The sequence below is a fragment of the Cygnus atratus genome, chromosome 3 (assembly GCF_013377495.2).
Source record: "Cygnus atratus isolate AKBS03 ecotype Queensland, Australia chromosome 3, CAtr_DNAZoo_HiC_assembly, whole genome shotgun sequence".
Taxonomy (NCBI): domain Eukaryota; kingdom Metazoa; phylum Chordata; class Aves; order Anseriformes; family Anatidae; genus Cygnus; species Cygnus atratus.
In genome coordinates, this window is record NC_066364.1 from 31,025,914 (window position 1) to 31,044,699 (window position 18,786).

At 39.3% G+C, this 18,786-nt stretch overlaps 1 protein-coding gene across 1 annotated transcript in view; it reads right to left on the reverse strand.

Moving 5' to 3' along the window:
- LMBRD1 (LMBR1 domain containing 1) overlaps positions 1-18,300 on the reverse strand; it is a 78,410-nt gene extending 60,110 nt beyond the window's left edge. The window contains exons 1-3 of the mRNA XM_035543019.2: positions 18,200-18,300; positions 17,453-17,629; positions 9,395-9,455 (exon numbers count right to left, since the gene is read on the reverse strand). Coding sequence (XP_035398912.1) covers positions 9,395-9,455; positions 17,453-17,629; positions 18,200-18,259 — 298 coding nt within the window. The 5' untranslated portion in view covers positions 18,260-18,300. The remainder of the gene's footprint in view (positions 1-9,394; positions 9,456-17,452; positions 17,630-18,199) is intronic.
- Between the last annotated feature and the right edge of the window lie 486 nt (positions 18,301-18,786).

Here is an 18,786-nt window from a genome sequence, read left to right on the forward strand (position 1 = left end):
TTCAATATTGTGTTTCAAGGAATCAAATGTCTCAAATCTATGATCTGCCTTTTTTTAGGCAAGTCCTAAATATAAACTGCACTGTGACAGTTGGTTATACAAATTACAATCATCATTAAAGATCTGAATAATCAACCCATAGAGGTCACTGCAAGCACAGAAAACACCCTGTTTCCAAGTTTAAGTCTTGTAAACCTGCTTCAGCATACCTTACTCATATGGGGTATGACCACAGCTCACCAAATAACAGGACCAATCCATGTTTCCTCCAAGGCAATAAAGGAAGAAAGACTCAAACCTCAAAAATTATCTACAATCCAAGTGAAATAAGGCTACCACATACTACTACACCAAACACTGGTTCTACCTAAAAACACTATTACTGCAGTATCTTAATTCATTTTTTAAAACCAACATTTCAGGCTTCTGACGCTAAGCTTAGAGACCTTTTGGAATTTGAGCTGCTGGCATTCAGTTACCAAATACATAGCTAAATCTCTATCTTGAATTTGTTTTTAAACTATTTTCTTTTTGAAAACTAAGTATAGTATGCTTTTATAGGATAAAACCGTTTCTGGTAATTTCTCTTAATTCTTCCTACTAATATCCAGAGCTTTTCTGATCTACTACAGGTACATAGCAGAGGACCTTTCTCAATGGCCACTGACAATCACCAGTCGAACTACTTTTGTTGAACTGTCTTATTTAACTGGATTGCTTGATGCTGCTGAATTGCTGCATAGCTTGCCCAGCCTTTACAAAGGTTGAAAAAAGCCACTGGTACCACAAGCATCTGAGCAGCACACAGTAAGACAGCTAAGCAAAGTTTTCAACTCAGTAAAAGAAACAATTCCAAAAACTATTTCCACGTATTGCTATTAACATCATCGCATTCAGCTTTTAAAGGACTGTCACAAGAGTTTGGCAAGTTAGTTGCCAAAAATATAATATGAAGATTTTTTTCCAAAAGTCATCTATTCCAAGCTTCCAGACTGTAAGTGGTGCCTCTCAACTCATGCTATGAATTAGCAGGCTTAAGCTATTACAATAAAGCTTAAGACAGAGGTACTTCCATAAATGAAACATTTTATGGAAGTTATAACAGTTCATTACCATGACCATATAAATACTTAAGTCAAGTTTGTGCACCAAATAAATGCAGCTGATTTAAGTGTTTTTATATAGAACCAACTTTTACAGTAAAGAAAGTCCAAAACATGACCATAATAGTTCCACAAACCCACCATTCGGAGTAATATATTGCAAGATGTAAAGAGTTCATGAAAGAGTTCATGTGCATACAAAAAAACAAGTGTGAGACATCAAATCAGGGTAGCTTCATTCAGTACGAATTCAGTAAGAAACAGGTATTGCTACTAACAGTTCTATTCGAATTCAAACTCATTTCCTTTTCTACATCCAATGGCTCACATGAAAACCATACAAGAAGTTTAAGATAATGTTTGCATTCCAGAATACTTAAATCAAATTTAGATCCAAGTCTATGCAGCTCTAAATAGAATATTGTATAGAAATCCCGATATTAAGCTCCTGACATCCTAAGTTTCATAACTTTGAAGTTAACATCTATAGGCTTCTCTTCTTTGCCAATGTAAGCAAAGCAAATTCCTATCCAGATTGGCCTTACCAGAAGGTTAAATAACTGTGCTTTCCTTGAAGTCACAGTTAATCCCATCAAAGTTCTCAATAATGTTCCCATTGTATTATTGTAGCCAGCAGTTTATCAGATTAAAAAAAAAAGAAAATCATACTGGCTTAGTGTCATGCCAACAGGAGAACAATATAGAAGAGTTTAGCCTTGCTTTTGTGCAACCCGAAGTAGCAAAGCTTTGAATCTTCTGGAAAAATGGAGTACAGCTGGGCATAATGAAGGATAAAACCTTTTAAAGATCCCACTAAGCCCTCTTATACCAAGCTGACTCTCAACTAATTTAAGAGAAAGCATTGCCCATCTCCTTTTGTATACACTTCTATCAACTGGCAGACCAAAAGGCTTTAATTCACTGAAACCTTAACTGGTAGCAGTGGAATTGTTCTTCAGGAACTGCCTGAGCAGCTATGATCAACTCCAAAGTCAGCCAAATATTAAAAATGCCACTTAACTTCCTGAAGAGGGAGCAAGATGTAGCTCTTGGTCTTTATTAAAAAAAAGCCAAGCCACATCTGGCCAAATATATATTCATATCCAAATCAGCAAGATACAGTAAGAGCTATTTTTGGATAATACTGCTATACTAACGAGAAATACCTACCTAGTCCTGCGCTATCTATAGAAGGGTGGGGAAAGACTGACTGCAATGGGTTAGTCTCATTCCAGATTGTATCAATTAATGCCTTTCACGCTCAGCTCCATCAGCAGAAGTCTTACACATTCCAAAGAAGAGGGTGCTGGCTATTGAACTGGGGAAAGAATCTAATGAGCAAAAGCTTGCAGAAATAGATATCCATTTTCTGCAATTCTCAATACAAATTTGAGAAAAAAAAGCCTGAAACAGTGAGTACAGAATTGCCAATGGTGGCAATAGGAGGAGATATTTAGAGAAGTCATGCAGGCCTGGTCACTTTCTGCAATTTCATTCTTTATAGCTCCCTAAACAGCCATAACTGGAGTTAGTCAGAACTAGTCCTTTTCAGGCAGGCAAATGACTTTAAAGACAAGCTAGCAGCAAGACTGATGCTGTTATGGTACTGACAAGCAACTACAGTTATACTTGGAGGAGTAGCAAGTAAACCACATATTGAAAATTGTCATCTGCTCTTAGAAATGAGTATACGTAAAAATACAAACAGAATGGTTTGGGTTGGAAAGGACCTTAAAGACCATTTAATTCTACCCCCTGCCATGGGCAGAGGGACCTCCCACTAGACCAGGTTTCTCAAAGCCCCATCCAGCCTGGCCTTGAACACCTCCAGGGATGGGGCATCCACAGCTTCTCTGGTCATTTCTTTTATTTCTGTGGAAGAGTTTTCACTTTTCTTCCTCAAAGAGATATGGTTAGTTTAGATTCTTCTTTACAGCAGTTTTGTTGGTCTTTAGATAAACTAAATCCATAGAGAGAAACTCAGCATGTGAAGTATACCCTTACATTCAGGAGTTGCTTCTAGATGCAAGTCTCCTCCAGTCCACACTGCGCATGCAAAAAATATTCTTGACTCATTTAAAAGCTGTACTACAGGGCTAGATCCTGTTTCCAAGTTAAAGATGAAATAGCTTAAATATGTACTGCATAAGTATAGATAAAAATACTACTTTGATATAATTATTTCTAGACAAACACTTGAGAGGCTGACAAGCATATCAGCATCATACACGAATAACAAAAGAAAACAATCGTATTTACTGGATTGTATCTGACTGGCAGATGCTGAAAGGCCTTCTTCAGTGAGCATCAAGTGGCAAGCTGTATCTGATCCAAGGAGGGGTCCCACTTCCCTCTCTCCTCCATCCACCTGTCACGTTAACACTTCTTTGCACCACCTCCAGCGTGTTAGACCCTGTGCCGGGTCATCTTCACTCATCACACTGGCAGATGAGACAAATCTAGCAGTGCCCTCACAGCAAAAGAAGGCCAACAGCATCTTGGGCTGCCTCATGAAATGTGTCACCATCAGGAGAAGGAAGGTAGTTGTTCCCCTTGACTCAGTGTGCCCTACCAGCACTGCAGGTCTGGAGTGCTGCATCCAATTTGGACTCCCAGTGTTAAGAGACACACATAAAGCAGAGAGCCTAACACAGAGCAAAATGACATGGAGCACCTGTGCGAGCTGTGACTGTTTAGCCTGGAGCAAAGAAGGCTTTGGAGGGAATCTTATCAATGTGTATAAACACCTGATTATGTGCTACACAGGTAAAGGATAAAAGGAAGATGAGCACAAACTGAAATTTAGAAACATTCATTTAAGCAAAATGAATTAGTCTGTCTGTGGCCAGATACTGACACGGACTACTCAGAGATGTAATATAGCCTCCAGCCTTGGAGATACTCAGCATCCAGCTGGAGACTGGTGTGAACGAACTGCTGTGAGCAGCTGCCTCTTTCCAACCTCGGCACTTGTGTAAGTCAAAGTGAATTTCTACTAATGCCTAAGTCTGAGTTAGCACAGCACAAGCACCCACCAACTGCCAACTTACCCTCCCTGTTGCAACAGCTCTGCAATTTGCCCAGAACAGATTTAAGTGGTTGAAAAGCCACGTTACCATGGTAACTTTACAGGGCCATACCATTGAAAAGTGAATTTAAAAGCAGTTTTGTCTTTGCATTTCCCACGCACAATCAGTTTAATTAAGACCTTTTCATTCACTCATCAGGTAAAGTCTTAAAGCTTCCTATGAGAAACACCTGAGAGGCACACAAAGAGGAAAGAGGAAATCAGGAAGCTTTCTCCTAAAAGGAAACTTGCTATACAGCTAATAGAGTAAAACGGTTTTTCTTTCTGTTATATCACACAGAAAATTTTAAAAGATTTGGCAGAGTTCCTAAAAACACAAGGGAGGAGACTGATCCGAGCTGTGAATTTTGTTGTTCCCAATTGTCAAGAGGAACACCTTTCATCAGCTCAAAAGCGTTACAGGCAAGCATCTAATTGCCTGCTGTTCTGCCCACTAAAAGGGCTGTTTGCTCCCTGGAAAGTTAACCTGCGAAGTCAGAAGTCTTGCAGCAGCAAGCAGTCAGCCAAGTGATAAATATTTCCTTACCACTGGCTCCCTTGCCTGTGACCTTGTGGCACAACTGACTGAGTTTTCCTTATTTCACTTCCATGCACTTCAGTTATAACTCGGTGATTGCTCGTTGCACTCGTTCACAGGTTCAACTGCCATTTCAAAGCATTTTTTCTGGGTTGTATCAGAAGCTTGAAGCAATACCACTGCAAGAGGGCTTCACCGTATAGCCAGCATAATGATGATTACTGTCACAGAACAAGTCTAAGCAATCTTCAGCAAGAATTCTGTGGTAAGGTTTTTTTTTTAAAAGGAATTTCTCAGGACAATTCTTATACGAAGTCAAAACGAGCATTTTTTTTCCATTTTGTACCACATCAATACAAAGACACTTTAACTATGAGACTCAGACTCGGCAGTAATCTTCAAGTAAATTATTGCCATGGTCCCTTCATTGTGTTTTGACTCGGTTTTTTTCTAGAAGTACGTGAGGACAATTAGGAAGAGTAGTAGACAACAAGGAACAGCAAAAAGCACTAGGTAGAAGGAACTAATATACCTTAAAGGTTTGGGAAGATTTCATGCAGGGTATGTTAGATCAATACAGTTCCCAAAATCCCTTAGAGACTACAGGAGGCTCAAGAACCTTATATGATCAAAAATCTCTTCCATCATGCAAGCCATCTGCTCTTCCAGATGGCATTATATACTGATGCATTGCAGAAATGCTTAAAACAGTGCTTTGTTATATACTCCCTCACTTCCACTGCAAATCTGAGTTATGAGCTACTTTTGAAGACCTACAGACAACTGTTTCTTCCCCAATATACTTCTCACATCTAACAAAAGGCTTGGTAAAACAATTTTTAAAGCATGGACAGCCAGCTTGTTTTCCTCACTGAGAGTTAACAAATACAAACCAGTAGTGAATTTCGGGTGTTCATCACACAACACTTGTTTGAAGCAGGACAGTTAAGAGTACTTTAGCGAAGTGCCAATACTATAACAGACCTCCAATTTATATTCTAGCACACTGTAGTATGGTTCTCAAAAGCCATACTTATTAGGAGGGCAGTGGTTTTTTTGGTCAGTGTCACTCCCTTTGTCACATACAGTATTTGTCATGTACAGCTGTGCAAGCTTTGCACAGTATTTGGCATGTTTTCATATTCCGACCATAGGAGAAGACATGTAGCTGCATTCATTCCACCTACCACTTCCTAGAAGCCCAAGTCCTTGGGTCAAAGACCCAGTACCAAATACTTGCAAGCTGAGTATTTAACTAACTGAGAATTAGTTAACACACTGAGCTGCTAGGGCTTCAAAGCAATCAGTAAAATGTTTTCCTATGCTAAGCACTTACATTAAGTCCCACTTTGAAATAGCGGCATTTCAAGCTTCATTCTGAGTTGCCTTATTTTGCTTTCTACCAGTACACAGCAATTCCACTTTTCTATCAATAGTCAAGCCAAGCAATCTACCAGCTGGGTATGAAACAAGACCGCTTATGGAGCCTACCCATTTCCCCCCCCCCCCCCCTTTTTCTTTTTTAAGTTTAGTGACAGCTTTCTCAGTAAATTGCAACACAGGCAGTAAAATAATCCTTAATATTCTACAGCAGTTAAACCAAAGCCTCCAAGTGACTTGTACTAAAGGACAGCGACCTAAACTTATCAACTTACCATACTGTGAATTGCAAGTACAATATAGTTACAGGAGAGACTGAGACCTATACAGCTATTAGTGCACTTTCTGGAAAGAGAGTACTGGTATGCACATGCCTAATACTAGTACTAGGTACAAAAAGTGACTTCACTCTGGTCACCCCATTTATTTTAAAATATGGCAAGACCACATACTGTTAGAAGATAGGAGTAGAAGAAAACTGAATAGCATTACAAGACTAGAAGAGTTGTTTAATTTATTCATTCTCAGCTTTCATTTCATTGTGCTGTGCAACAGCAGCAGGGGAACTAGACCTAAACAGACAGGAGAACTATCAAGTTGCATTTTTGTACAGGAATGATGCTCTTTTCTGAAAAATGTTACCTATTGCTGTTCACTTCGGTGTAGTTCTAGTTATAAAAAAACGCATCAATTCCTCAAACTAGAAGTTACAAAAGAAAAATATTTTGAAGCATCTTAAAAATCTCTACCACCATCTGGAGGATATACTATGAAATAAAACATTAGTCCTACAAAACTTCAAGCAGACCTGTCCAGGTAAACCAAAAATCAAAAACTTTGAAGTTCTTCAGGTTTAGGCTTGAAATCTATCCCAAAAGTTAGCTGAGGATTTACTAAGAGACATCTAGCTTTTAAAAGAGACATTTATCTTTGCTATTTAGACTAATCCCAAATATAAAAGAAAACAAACCCTTTGAAAATTATAATCTCACATCTGAACTACAAGTAAACATGGGGTACTCTACATCTACTTAATCGGGTACTGCACTGCAGTTTAAGAAGGATTCTCTCCCAAAACTTCTGAACTAGGAAAAGTTCGGCAATGCCTTAAGAACTTCCTATATCTTAACGTCGATAACAGCAAAACATACTAGAACTGGTAGTCGCTATTCATCTACTAAAATTAAATTAGGAAGATATTAAACTAGGTTTTGAGTCTTAACAGCATTTCAAATACAAGGCAGAAACAGCTAAGTTCTCCTCACAGAAGTAATGAAAATGAACTTCTTTACTTAAGTAGATTTAGCTAGCATATACACCAGTCTGTAAAATCAAGGTCTTTAAACAAAAAAAGTTTAAAAAGCAACTGTAAAGACATCTTCTAGTGCAAAGCCTACCTCTCTACAAGTCTCTGCTGCAGAAACAACATAGAGTAGTGGTGCATAGTACTAGCTGAAATCCTAGCAGACAGATGATTGCAAGGTTTTCCAAACTATAAAAATCAAATTCTATTAAAAAATAATAAAAAAATCAGCTGATTTTAATTAAAACTCAAATATGTGAACTTTTATAGAGTTCATATTTTAACATTTTTCATCCAAAGCGCAGTTGGATGCAGTCTCAAGTTATTAAGTAACAAAAGCAACCCATTCAACTTATATCCAAAAGTAAACAGTCTGAATCAATTATACACTTGATCTCATTTCAGAAAAAGCATTCGTGGTCTGAAAACATTTTCCAGTCTTCCAGACCACGTTCAGTGGTTAGTTAGCCCAAACTATTTTATGACAATTCATCCACTGGTTCGATAAATCTATACAGATGGTACAGAGAAGAGCCTGAAGACCATTCACACACATCATTAGTGAACAATGTAACAAAGAGTAGAAAGCACACATGATGTAATTCTACTATTCTATAGTAAAGAATTTTTGTGGAAGATAAATTTGTAGTTACACAGCTCATTTTTAAAACCACGTGTTTCTTACCAGTTCTGGTTTTAGGCTTCACTCAGCATGAAATTATACATTCTGGTTTGTGAGACCGTCTGTCAGACAATATATATTCTGCAATCTCACAAGCGTTCACTATTTGGAATTGATTCTTTCCTGATTTTTTTTTTAATATATATATTTTTTAATTTTTATTTTCAAAAGAACTAACCCACCATATTCTGTGTCCTAGGAAACATGACCAAAAACAGGTAACTACTCTGCCTTTGAATTTCTATTATTGACAAAGGCAGTCATTTTACTCACATTGTCATGAGCATCCCTTCTCTCTAAGTGTCTTTTAAATATCTTCACTAGCAGCAGAATCTTTTCATAAGGACATACTGAAAAAATGATCTAAAACTACATGAAAGTTCCACGAACAGTTATTTGATTAATTTTATTAATCTAATTTCAGTTAATTTTTTGCTTCAGTGTTGCTTAGAATTACCATCCTTGAATCAGCCCCTTTATGCTCATTTACAGTAGCTCTTAGTTTCAAATATAGAATCATTTAGGTTGGAAGAGACCTCTAAGAGCAGAGTCCAATCATTACCCTAGCACTGCCAAGTCTGCCACTAAACCATGTCCCTAAGCACTACACCTACACATCTTTCAAATACCTTCAGGGGTGGTGACTCGACTACCTGCCTTGGCAGCCTGTTCCAATGCCTCACAATCCTTTCAGTGAAGAATTTTTTTCCTATTATCCAACCTGAACATCCACTGGTGCAACTTAAGGCCATTTCCTCTTGTCCTATTGCATGTTGTTTGGGAGAAGAAACCAGCCCACACCTCGCTACAACCTACTTTGAGGTAGGTGTAGAGAGCAACAAGGTCTCCCCAGAGCCTCCTTTTCTCTAGGCTAAATAACCGCAGTTCCCTCAGCAGATTTTCACAAGACATAAATATGGTAGTTGTTGAATCTGAACAAGTGCTATGATCATAAATGCACTGACTGTACACATGGTATGCAAGTTCCACACTACTGCTTATCCTGAGTGCTAAAAAAAAAAAAAAAAATATATCGAAGCCATCAGTTGCCCTAAATGAACCTCTAAATACATACAGGATACATGTTAACAGCAGATTGCATGACAGAAGCCATTAGCCTTTTCCTGGTTTAGACCTGAGTATATTTGCATTTTTAGAGGGGCTCTTGAATGTAAAAACTTCACTGAAGGGCTCTAAGTGCAGGGCTAATGTAACCAAATAGCAATAATCTAGTATGACCCCTGAAAGCTTAATACCTTTAAGTAAAGGTATGAAAGTGATAGGTCCTATTAACTGGAGGGAAAAAGTTAAAAATACTTACTATAGTATCCATAAAGTACAGTGTCTTCAATCTGTCTTGAAACATTAGCATCGGCCCAGTCCTAGTAAAACAGAATAAAAGCATTTAGCACCAAATAAAAAATAACATTTTATTCAATTGCATTTTTATAGAACTGAAAAATGTTTGTATATCAAATGCCTAAGGAAAAGCATTACGTACCCAGTTTGTTGATATTAAGTTGAACTTATTTGTATAAGTGAATTAGTTCAACTTAAACATTATGATTAAGAAATGCTGCCTTTAATGGGACAGACACTGCAGTAGCATCCCAACTGTCTACACCCACTCATTTTGGCCATTAGCTAAAAATTTAAAGCTGGTTTTTTTTTTTTGGAATTAATATCCTTAGTTACAATATAATATATTTTTAATGAATAATTGAAATAAAAGTGTTAGTGTCTAATTTTTTTTAGCAGCTGAGTATATTTCCTGTTGTTATGCCACTTAAATACCAAGTACAATCTGAATATCCACTTTTATGAAACCAATTTTCATTTAATACATATCAGACAACACAACTACTGAGTCTGAAGCCTAACCTAAACAGTTTTTCAAAGTGTTTTGTTAAAAAAATCCTGGAGATATGATTATTCTCAGTTCTAGCCCTTTTCCTTCTGGACTGTTGGAGTAACACAGTTGACATTAAGCATATAGGCCAAGTCTTTACAGGGACATAGCTGTTCTCAGAATTAATTTCCTAAAAAATTCCAACATAAGATAGGCTTTGAAGCAGTCTAGTACATCAGAAAAAGATTTTACAGGCAACTTAGCTGCATGAACTGCCCAGCCCAGTAGTCAGATGTGCTGCAGCTTAAACTGTTTTAGAGGCTTGCCTACATTACGCTGAAAGCCAACTGGGAGGGACCTAATCAAGTCAACGATGTTCTCATTTTGAAGTTATTACCTACCTCTCAGTCAGAAAAGCATTACTTTTATATCATGAAGTCTGACAATGGGAATTGCTAAAAATAACAGCCTCAAAACACCACTTGAGGCTGAGAGTGACTTAACTGGATTTCAGCCACAAATGGCATCACACGCTGAAGTCTGGGAACAGCTTTCTAGAAAGAAAAGCTCTATAGTAGACAAGCGTTTTCTACATGCAACTTGATAGAGGGGACAGAGTCAAGTTTTGTGAGTAGAATTCACTCTGTTGGGAAGAACAGCTAATTTTGTACACATAGCCTTTTAAGGTACCAAAGCTATTTTTCAAGCATATAGGTCTAGATATTAATAGTATACAAAAACCCATGACTTTGAGAAACTCCGCAGTACTATACTTCAATTCCTGTTCCTATTCTATTTAGCAACACTGAAATAATCACACATTAAAGAATACAAGCATATTATGATAACTATATCCTCATCTCTATCAGTATTATATAAGTAAAAATACAAAAGGCTACTTCTGCAAAACCTCCTGGCTGTAGAATGCTAGCAAAACTGGAAATGAGCGGGCATACAGGAACAAGCAGAGGACCATCTGATACAGAATAGACTTTCAGAAACAAAATACTACAGACCAGGAAGACCACTGAGTTGTTTGGGCAGCTACCAAGTACGTTGTGCCAATTCCCACAGCATTTTGAGAATGGGATCTCTTAAGACACCTGACTGCATGCAGCATTTCTATCATAGAATAACCAAGACTAAAATTCATAGATACAATAATTAGATATGAGAACAGCAGAGAGTTTATTATGCTATTGTAGCTTATAGATTTGTTTTTCCACTAGTTGTCTACCCAGTTTAAACCCTTGTCTTCTTTTTCAAAAGTTCAAACTGAAAAGTAAAGGTTAACATAAGACTTGAATTATATAAACAGTAAGCTTCAGAGACCAGTACCTTGTATCAATTTGTTGAAAAAATACTGGATTACTTAATATTTCACTCACCAGTGGAGCTTAGACACTAACTGTACGCCAGGTTTGAGTTTGCAGCCTAAGCACAGAAGCTTTTTACATAACACCAAAGGACAGACTGCTTTCCTCATGAAATTATCTAAAAGTAAGATGTTGATCAAGAAGCCAAAATTCATCACAGAAATTAATAAGCATATCTCAAATCTTACCTCAGAACTGCAGAAAACCCATCCACGCATTTTAAAAATCATATCCCAGATGTAGCAGCATTGATATCCATTATTCAGCAAGGGCAAAAGCTACCAATTTTCAGAATCCAGTTACACAGCACTCTTGTGGAATTGTTCCAAAAACTGAAGCAAAGATGCTGCTACAGCTACACTGGTAATTGCACCCAGCTATTCCTTCTCCTATTGGAACTATAGGATTAAGGAAGCTTAACATGACCGTAACATGACTGTTGGCAGCCCAAATCAGGCACTTGATCCAGAGGTGCAAGCCTGTCTGTACAGATGAAACATTCCAGAACTGCTCCAGCCTCGTGGGATCCACTCTACTCATAGTCGAGAGCAAAAAGATAGCTGTCCAAAAGCAAAGTTTTTGGAAAGCTAACTAGTTGTATTGGTATGCCTCCAAAATAAATCAGTGGAAAAAGAAGAGATCCAGCACTATCAAAGCTCCTTACAATTTCTATGTAGAGGATTTTTCAAGTTGGTAAACTCAAGCCCTTTCAGTTGCTGTAAGAAAGCACACACTAATACAACACATATGAAATATGGAAGTAAGAATGCTACTTAAGACTGCACAAGATAAGACAGACACTTGCTTTATCAGTTCCCTCAGAATTGCCTCAGTTCCCATGAAATGTGGACTTGATGACAGACCATACCCATTTCAGATGACAGCCATTTTTCTGTGATCTCAGGAAATCAGCACCATCTTCCTTCAAATCAATATATTAAGATTCCCAATAGGCCACTTTACACTGAGCATTTAAAACTTACATCATTATCCAATTGGAATTTAAGGAGAAAAGCATACACACATTCTGTCATCAGCAAAAAGAAAGCGTGAAAATACTTGAACGGACGGGCTAGAAACAACACTGCCTAAAGTTAAGTGCCTGTCACATACACAGGAAGCCCAGACTTTGAAAACTGGCAGGCCCAAACCCTAACAGTGTTTCAACAGAAAAATTTCTAGGCATCTGTATGACTGTGAAAGAATTTGACAGTAACTAAGTTCAGAATATTAAAGTGTTTAATTTGCCTAGTGTTAAAAATAAGGCAATGTGTTGCTTTAATTATGCCTCAGGGAAAAAAGTGCTAACTGAACAGGTGGCACTTTCAAGTAGGTCTCGGAAAAAGGTCTCTCCCACAGTCAGAGAGATTCAAAACACACACCAAGCAAGAAAAAAAAAACAAAAAACTGTGGGTCTTACTGTTGCTTAAGTGGCACAGCCACTTACAGAAAGAGGTAGCAAGTAATTGATAGAACTTAACTACCAAAAAAAAGTTCTTTCTCCAACTCCAGAAGAGTATTAGCAGGATTTATAACAGAGTAAAGATGTAGAACTTGAAAACATAATAAATGCATTTAATTTTGTTGCTTGAATTAAGGAGTGTACAAGACCACAGTAATAGGAAGTGTATATTACAGCTTATTAAAATATTGAGATGTCATCTTACATTAACATATGTAAAGATGCAAAGATCTATTTCACCACAGCACATATGTACCCGAAGTTAAACTTTGCATTATTCTGCACAAGTTGGCTTGCATTACAGATTTTTCTCAAGAGCACAGCATACTTATTGTGCAAACTTCCATTCAGCCACTCTCTACTTAGTTTTACACGAATTGAGGTAAAAATTCCTGTTCCTACCAGCAAGTTATCTGTATGCACACCTCATCAGCAGTAACCAGTTCCTCTGAGATGTTTCAAAAGCTAGTGACAGCAGCACTGTCTTGTCAAGAGACACGCTGCTGCCTTTTGAGTGTCAGAGCTCAGACGTTGTCAGCAGCAGTGCTGGTATTTCTCAAATTGATAGGCATATAAAAGTTTACTGGACAAGCACGTACAGGACTCAGCTGAGAACTCGCCTGGAGAGCCTCTAGATCTAGCCTGTTTGCTTCTCCATCCATTACGACCCAAACTTACAGGACACACAGCAAATGCCTTAGAAGCACAACAGATTAAGAAGGCGAGATTTCACTACTGCCTTCAATAACAGTTTAAGATGTGAAAGTGAGACCACAAATTCTCTTAAAATCTGCTGAATTCACACATTCTGCACTGTTCTGTTCCATGAAGTTTAGCAAGAATGCATCACACCACCTTTACAATGCCTGTAACAATGCGCTGTATTGACAGATAAAGGATTCAAATTGCAAGGACACACAATGAGTATGATGGTCTATGCTATACTATTACTCTTAAATACTCCTTAACACAAACCATGTTGAAGAATTCAGGGAATTTAAATACAGCTACAAGTGTTAGATGCAAACACATCAGCAAAATGTTGCAATGTATACATGAATATAAAAAAGGCAGTTTAAGACAGATCCGGTTTACCTAAATGATAAAACCAAAGAAAAGCTCCCTCAAGTGCCTTTTTTTTTTTTTTGCAGTCATATTCATAGAAAATTAGTTATGAAGAACATTCGCTTCTCCTGGTAGCATGAATCAGAGGCATCTTCGTTCTTCCCTCAGCAGCTGTGTCCAGTTAGCAACTTATGATAATGAATAGCACTGTTGTACTGAAATACAATATTTCAGTTGTTTTTGGACTCTATGATCTCTGTAGGTCCCTTCCAACTGAACTATTCTATTCAATGAATTCCTTTGCACACAGAATAACGACAACACAAGTCCATGCACCGCTGCTCCTTTCTTAAAGGACTACATGACCTTTACAAAACCTTTGTAAGTGCAAAACCTTTACATACTGAAATTGCTCGATTTGCTTGCATTATCACTGACAAGTCTCATGAAATACAGTAAAACATATGGTGAGACAACCAACAGGTACTAAATGCCACAAGCCATTTGTTTATAGAAAAGAATAACTTGTCATCACTGAAAGATGTATAAACAGTATGTTAAGCTCCACGATGCCATCAAAACTAACAAAACATCAAGATTAACCAGGGTCGACCATGTTACAGTATATGGCCCTTGTCAAGGAAGACACCTCAAACCACGCGATAGAAAGTGTCTACAGAACACTGTTTTAAGAAAATTCATCTGAAAAACAGCATCATTTTAGCAGTCTTCAGATAATCTGTCTGATACAGGTGATTACTACTACTACCAGAACAATTAAATTGATCCTTCTAGCCAGGACACATACCTTCACTAGTCAGTGAACACATACTATTCAGAGAAACTTTCAACCACCAGACTAACCTTGGCTTCTGTTTAGTCTCTGCTATTAGCACAACACACTTGTCCTGGTATTGGCTGGGATAAAGTTAAATTTCTTCATAACAAGCTCCTATGATGCTATGTTTTGGATTTGTGATGAAAATAGTGGTGATAACACACAGATGTTTTAGATGCTACTGAGCAGTGCTTACACAGAGCCAAGGACTTCTCTCCTTGTCATGCCGCGCTGCCAGCAAGCAGGCTGGGGGTGCAGAAGAACCTATGAGTGGACACAGCCAGGAGAGCTGCAACAAATGGACCAAAGGGATGTCCCATACCATATGGTTATCATGCTTGGCAATAAAATTGTTCAGAGTGATGATGTTTGTCTTCCCACTAAACCATTACCCATGAAGAGCCCTGCTTTCCTGGAACTGGCTGAGCACCTGCCTGCCAAGGGGAAGTAGTGAAGGGATTCCTTGGTTTCTTTTGCTTACACTTACAGCTTTTGCTTTACCTAGTAAACTGCCTTTATCTCAGCCCATGAGTTCTCACAGTTTTACCCTTCTGATTCTCTCCCAGACACCACCCTGGGAGAGTGAGCAGGCAGCTGTGTGGGGCTTCACTGCCTACCAGGGTTAAATCACAACAACACTTCTCCTAGTTAGCTTCAAGTGTGTTCACAGAAAAAAAATCTCAGAAAGCTCTACACATTGACAGGACAGTCAGATGGATTAAAAACTGACCTGAGAGTCCATATGTAGTACCCCTTAAGTTGAAACTCAACTCAGAAGTTGAATCTCTTTAGCGCTGACACTGTGAATCACAGTTGAGAGGCAGAGAAAAAAAAAAGATCACGTACATCTAAAATTGTGTACCTAGGAGCTGGATAACTGCTACTACTCTTTTGGCAAAAGTTCTGAAATCGTCCAGTTGAAGGATTTTTTGATGAACTAATAATTAATCTACAGAGAATATGGTCCACATCTGCTACCTAGATCTGTCTCCAACAGTTTACTAAGGAAAAGTAATATATCAAATGCTTAAGTCACTTTGGCCATTGAAAATAAATGATTCTGGCCGGAGTCATAGCCCAGCATCAGATGTGGAAGTGCTAAGCACCAGCCTTGGAAGTGCTGGGCTTGGTCTAAAGTAAGGACACTCAACTCCCAGAAATACTCAGAACCCAATCCAGCCTCTCCTACTTGTGAAGCTGTAGCAGAAAAGCAGTACACAGTATCCAGCACAGCATTAAGAGCCTTAATTAATCATGAAGATCAACATGTCAACATACTGACAACTTCCTAGCTTCAAATTGAAATCAAAGAATCAAAGCCTATTGCTTACATTTAAGTCTGTATGTTCTGACTGCAGATTCACTGAACTTTATCAGGAAGGCCAGGGTCATATTTTTATTTCACAATTTCAACGCCTGTATTGCATTGAATCGGAAGACCTCAAGTTATTGCTGCAAAGCTAGAAACTCACTGAGTTAAACATTAGGAGAGAAGGAAGAATTCTTCTGCAGGCCAGTATGGAACAACATACCACCACCAGCATCTACAAACATTAGGAACTAAACAGGACCAAGAAGTGTCAGAAACACAGGTAAAAGTACTTGGAAGAAATAAAACCTTTACCACCAGCACAGATGCTTGCTGCTATCAGGCACAATTTTAAATAGAATCTACCCACCCTTCCATTTACCCCATCATATCACAGCACATGGTCACTAACACATATCTAAACCTAGAAAAAAAACCAACAGTATTTTAAATACGGTGCTATTCCTTCTATTAATCACATTTCTTCAATTAAAATTGTATTGATTGCATGACTACATTTGGCCTCTTTCCTTCACAAGTTTGCTTCTCAAATCAGGAAAAGAGTACGTTCACCAACTAGGTCTCCAACTAGATCCTCCTTTGCAACAGGAAATTCTACTTAGTCCCTTGCAGATGCACTTTTTCATCTGGAATTATTTTCTCATAGCTATTTCTCTACCTTGTCAGCCTCAATATACTTCTTAATACTCAGTACTATTCTCAGTGCATAGTACGCTAATATCCTAGTAGTCATCTCACTGAAAACTTGTTACACAGCAACCCCCTACAGTTACTGTGCAATAAGTCCTCATACCTGTTTACAGGTGTGGCAATATCTAGCAAGAACAGATATTACTATATTCCCCTCCCACATGCACCCACACCCCTTAAGGGGAGTTTCAGCTTTCCCTGGTAAAGCTGCATTCAGCTGCTTCACAAGCAGCTAACCTCACACTCTACATCATAGAAAAAGACCTACATAGAGTCACTACGCCATGTTTCAGTACCAGAAGAAACGAATGCTTGAAAAACAAGAATTGAAATAAGTCTTAAACTGCAAATGAGCAAAGCAGTATGTTTCTAAGTAACAGGGCAACAAGTTCCTTTCTACAATGCCTCATAACAATGTACTAAAGAGCAATATTTACAAGATGTATTTATAACCCAAGGATAGTATGCACACTCCTTTTAAGACAATAAAAAGAATAAGTGTTTGGAAACAAGTAGAATTTGGAAAGTCTTACAGGAAAAAATATAAAGTAATAGAACTGAAAATTGAAATCCAGTTCAAGTAATGAACAGAGCACAGTGTTGTATTTGCAGTCCTAGTACACAGCTTTCCAGGAACCAGAGCAACAGCACTGGTGCTGGCAAAAGTTTTAAATACACTTACAAACCAAGTAAAGGAAAGAACATCCTCTCTCAACACAAGAGAGCTGCCTCTTTCAAAGAGAAAATTAACATTTTTAAAAGTACATACCTTAAATGTACCATTTTGATTCTTCATATACGAAACCAAGAAGATGTCTACTGGTAGCAGTGCTGACGAGATAAGTGCAACTGCCAATGCAAAGATAGCTGTTATGGTAGAAATTACTTCACTTTCTCGTCGACTTTGATACTTGCGTACATAAAACCAGCAGAAAATCAGAATAGCCTGTAAAACAGTGAAAGATAATTATGGTGAACGTAACAAGGGCATCCGAACGCATCTACTAAAGTTAGGCCCTGTCTCAGGCCACTTTGTACGTGATCATCAGCATTACATTCTTCTAGATATTAGCTCTTTTTGCCTTCACTATCAGCAGTTTGCTGCCACAAGCAGAACAGCAGTCATAGCCAAAAGACCCACCAAGTAGCACCGAGCACACAGACAGGTAGACGAGGCGGCCACGCACCCTCACCCAGACCCTGTCTGGTGTCCCAACACCACGGGACCGGCTCCACCAGGGGCACACGGGCAGCCAGGCGAGGGGCTACCGGGGAAAACCACAGGGAGCCCCGCGGTTTTTACACGAGGGGTCTAAAAGGAGAGAAATAAGGGAAAGGGGGGGCTGCCCGTCCCCAAACGGAAGGGGGACGGGGAACAGGGGGGCAGGAAGGGAAAACGAAGGAAGAAGCCGACCCGCTGTAGGGCCTGACAGGGGCAGCTGCGGGCTCTGAGCAGCCCCCGGCCGAGGAACAACCATGGCGGGGGAACACGAAAGCCCAGAGCGCCTCCTCTTACCAGCAACGCGAGGCCGAAGAGGCACCATCCCATCAGCAGCTCAGAAGCGGCCGCCGCCATCTTCGCTCCGTCACAGCTGCCGCCCGCCCCTGCGAGGCGGGGCCATTACGGAGGCGAAGGCGTGTCGCCGTGTCACCATGGGCGCCATGGGCGCGGGGGGCTGCCCGTCCCGGCCGAGGGGGAGTTCCCCCGCCGACCGGCCTGGCTGTGTGGGTTCACGCGGCGACCTCGGCGGCTGCTGCCTCCCGTGTGGGTCGTGTCCTCCCTCATGGTGGGCAGGCTGAGGTAGAGCAGCCTGAGGGGATTCCTGTTTAAAAGGCAGCAAGCAAAGAAACAAACAAACAAAAAAAAAAGGTGAGGGGGGAGGTTTTGGGAAAAGATACACTAAAAGGTATCAGGTATTTTCGTTATTTTTTTTCCTTAGTAAAAACACTTAAAATATTTTCTGTTACAATATACAAAATCAGAGAAAGGCTGGGGTTGGCAGTGCCCTCTGGAGGCCATCTGGTCCAACCCTGCTCCAGCAGGGCCACCCACAGCAGGCCCAGGAGGACCATGTCCAGGTGGGTTTTGAAAATCTCCAAGGA